This window comes from Lipotes vexillifer, unplaced genomic scaffold (genome assembly GCF_000442215.2).
Source record: "Lipotes vexillifer unplaced genomic scaffold, Lipotes_vexillifer_v1.1 scaffold469, whole genome shotgun sequence".
Lineage (NCBI taxonomy): Eukaryota > Metazoa > Chordata > Mammalia > Artiodactyla > Lipotidae > Lipotes > Lipotes vexillifer.
The window spans coordinates 1,199,135-1,202,242 of record NW_006788006.1 but is presented as its reverse complement, the minus strand read 5'-3'; the positions used below and the strand labels follow the sequence as shown (position 1 = coordinate 1,202,242).

At 48.6% G+C, this 3,108-nt stretch overlaps 1 protein-coding gene across 1 annotated transcript in view; it reads right to left on the bottom strand.

Annotated features, from left to right (window-relative positions):
* Window positions 1–758: 758 nt before the first annotated feature.
* LOC103079229 (leukotriene-B(4) omega-hydroxylase 1-like) overlaps window positions 759–3,108 on the bottom strand; it is a 79,138-nt gene continuing 76,788 nt past the window's right edge. The window contains 3 exon segments of the mRNA XM_082931198.1: window positions 759–892; window positions 1,075–1,141; window positions 2,206–2,518. Of these exon segments, the coding sequence (XP_082787324.1) occupies window positions 759–892; window positions 1,075–1,141; window positions 2,206–2,518 (514 nt within the window).

Sequence of the window (3,108 nt, the reverse complement as noted above, 5' to 3'; positions counted from 1 at the left end):
TGCCTGCTCCATCACCAACATGCCATTCACCTCAGAGAAAAGTTACTCAAACTTCTAAACTTCCATTTCTTCCTCCACAAGCTGGGTATAATAACAGACTTTAGCTGCCAGGGTGGTTCTGGTGATTAATTGTGTTCACATGAACACAATATATGCCACCAGAAAATCTGTGTGTTATTATAGGACATTCAACCTCAGGCTTGAGAGTCTGGACTCTGGACAATAGGAGAATTTTTGCCATTGAACTCTTGTAAGACAAGAGACATATACTGAGTCACTACTGTGTGTCCAGCACTGTTATAGGCCCTGGGGACACAGAGGTAAATCACGTCCCGTCCCACATGCATAATCCAGCAGCCAAAGCACGATGTGAAAGGCTGTGATGGAGACATCTGCTGGTCACTAAGGGAAAATGTGGAGGAAGAAATGTTCACCCAGGGACTGAAGATGTTTGAAAACAAGTGATTTCAGAGAGAAAAGTAAGAGAGTGGAGGGGAAGTTCACTTACTGAATATGTGCTAACTGGCAATATCTGCGCTCACACATTGTTGCTAGTTATCTCAGAAATCCAGGTTTCTGTACCAAAAGCCTGCAACTTTGTCCTGCTACCCATGCTGAGTACTAGATCCTGCCTCAGAGCTCTGCTCCTATTCCCACTAAGCAGTAATGACAGAATCCACAAAAATATTTTCTCTCCTCCCCAGCCAGGGAGCAAGGCCAAGGAGAGGGGCTCATAAAAACACCAGGAGGACTTGCACTCACCATTCAATCTCCTTAGGCTCACGGTTCCTGAGGAGCTCTCGCACCTCCTGCTGGCAGCGTTCCAGGTATTCTTGGTGTTTTACAAGGTTGTACAGGGCCCAGGAGAGGCCGCTGGCTGTGGTGTCATGGCCTGAAGAGCATCCAGAAAGGCTTGGATAGCTGGGCTAATTCAGCACCAGAGGGTGGACAGCACCTTCACAGTAAGGCCCGTGGGGAGGATGGGGAGGGATGGCGTGGTCCAGGGTCCACACACCAAGTCCCTGGGATGGAGAGACACATGTCCCCTCTGTAGTCCCACACTGGGACCCTCACCCTCAAACATGAAGGTGTCAGCTTCAGCTCGGATATCTTCGTCTGACAATCCCTTCCCATCTTGATCCTGGAGAGAAAGCAAGATCCGCAGAATCACACTAGCTCTGAGGGCCCCTGAGCCTAAACTGAGAAAATCTCTGAACCTCCATCATCCATCCAGAACCCCAAGCCCACCCTGAAATCCTAGACTTCCCTCTGTCACCAGAGGCCCCACCCCATAGGGCTCCTCCTTGATCTCCTCGTCTCCTGTGTTTTCCCTGGTGAAAGGAATCAATGATCCATAAATATTTTCATGTTTCTTCATGATAAGGAATTTCTGAGAAAAAAGTTGCTGGCAACCTGGGTTACGGGATGATTGAATGGCAACTTGCCTTGGAAGCTAGAGATTGAGCATTGCCCCAAAGCCATTTGCCCACATGCTAAGATAGTAAATACAGAGATTCTTTATGTCTCCTGGAGATAAGGAATGGGTTATAAACCTATAGAACCTATAGACTTTGCCTTCTCACCAAAGAGGATTTGTTTAAGCTCCAGAACAATCGCTCTTTCTTTCTCGTCTCTTCTCTTCCCTTCTCTACTCTCTCCATATCTCTATCCCTATCCCTATCCCGAACCCTATTATCCATACAGAAGAATGGGCAGATATATCAGCTGTCCTGTATAAGTTCCAAATTTCAATATCTGGAGGTAATTCTCCTGTGATGCAACCATGGCTGCATGGACAGGTAAAAGCAGCATGGGGCCCTCAAAAGAATTTGGGAATGGGGAAAAAGAGCTAAATTCTACTCTGGCTACTGTTACTGCTGGGAGAAATAAATGCTCTGCTCTGATCCAGGGTTCTGTATGTATACAACAACAACAACAACAACAACAACACACACACACACACACACACACACGTAGACTAACTTATTAACTTGTAAGTAGAGTAAAATCTCAGGACTTCACAGTTTCAGACTCAGCAATCCCCTGCAGGGGGATTCCACACACTCATCTCTAAAACTTATCCCTGACCCATCCCTCCCTCAAGCACCTCACATGGCTCCCCAGTACCCTCTGCATCCCGTCCAAGCTCTTTGATCAAATCGAGGTCCATTCTAATACTTCTACTCAGATCTCAGAGGAGCCCACCTTGGACAGCAGGAGCACATCAATGAAGTCCAAGGTCTTGGACTTAGCCTTGGCCTTGAGGAAGTCATCAATACCCTGACTGGGGAGGGTACGCCGCCGCTCCCGGATGACAACGTCTGTGAAGTCGTGAACCAGGCGGCAGGCCCTGCGGAAGCACCGCCCGTCGGGGCTCAGGTAGTACAGGAGGTCTACGCTCAGGAAGATCTGCTGGTGCCGCTTTGCCACTAGGGCACTGAGCTCCAAGATGGCAGCAATATATTCACTGGGCTTCCTGCAGGATGAGAGCATGAAGGAAGCCAACGACATAAAACACCTGAAACCCAGAAGCCGGGAGCCACCTCCCTTCAGGAAACTGAGGCTCCAAGAACAGATGGCCCACAGACACAGTGTGGGGAGGAGCCAGGACACGAGAGTCTCCAGACTCTTCTCTCCTACATCCCATCTCTGTGAGCTGCCTCCATGCCCCAGGCACCCAGAGCACGGCTTAGATATCATGCTTCTTTCCTCTGTCTCTCAGCCAGTACCTGCCCCTTCTCCTTCCCCAAACTGTCCACATGGCTCAGAACTTATCCTCTGCTAGCTGCTCAATGGACCAGTTCCTTCTCTATTCACCTTACATCCAATGTCAACACCATCCACTGTCTACATTATGGTCATTTTTCTCTTGAGTCAGATGTCCAAGCTTAGCTTTTGACCACGACCCTCATTTGATCAAATGCCTTCCATGGCTCCCTGGAAACCTCGGAATAAAGTTCATATCTTCTTTGTCTGGCTTCAGAATGTCCCTAAGACAACCCTGCCCACTCCTCCAAACTTATTTCCAAGGTGTGTCCTCACGGTTGCACACACTTTGATCGTTCTAGGCTCCTGGCCTTTATCAAACAGCTCTACCTACCTGAAATG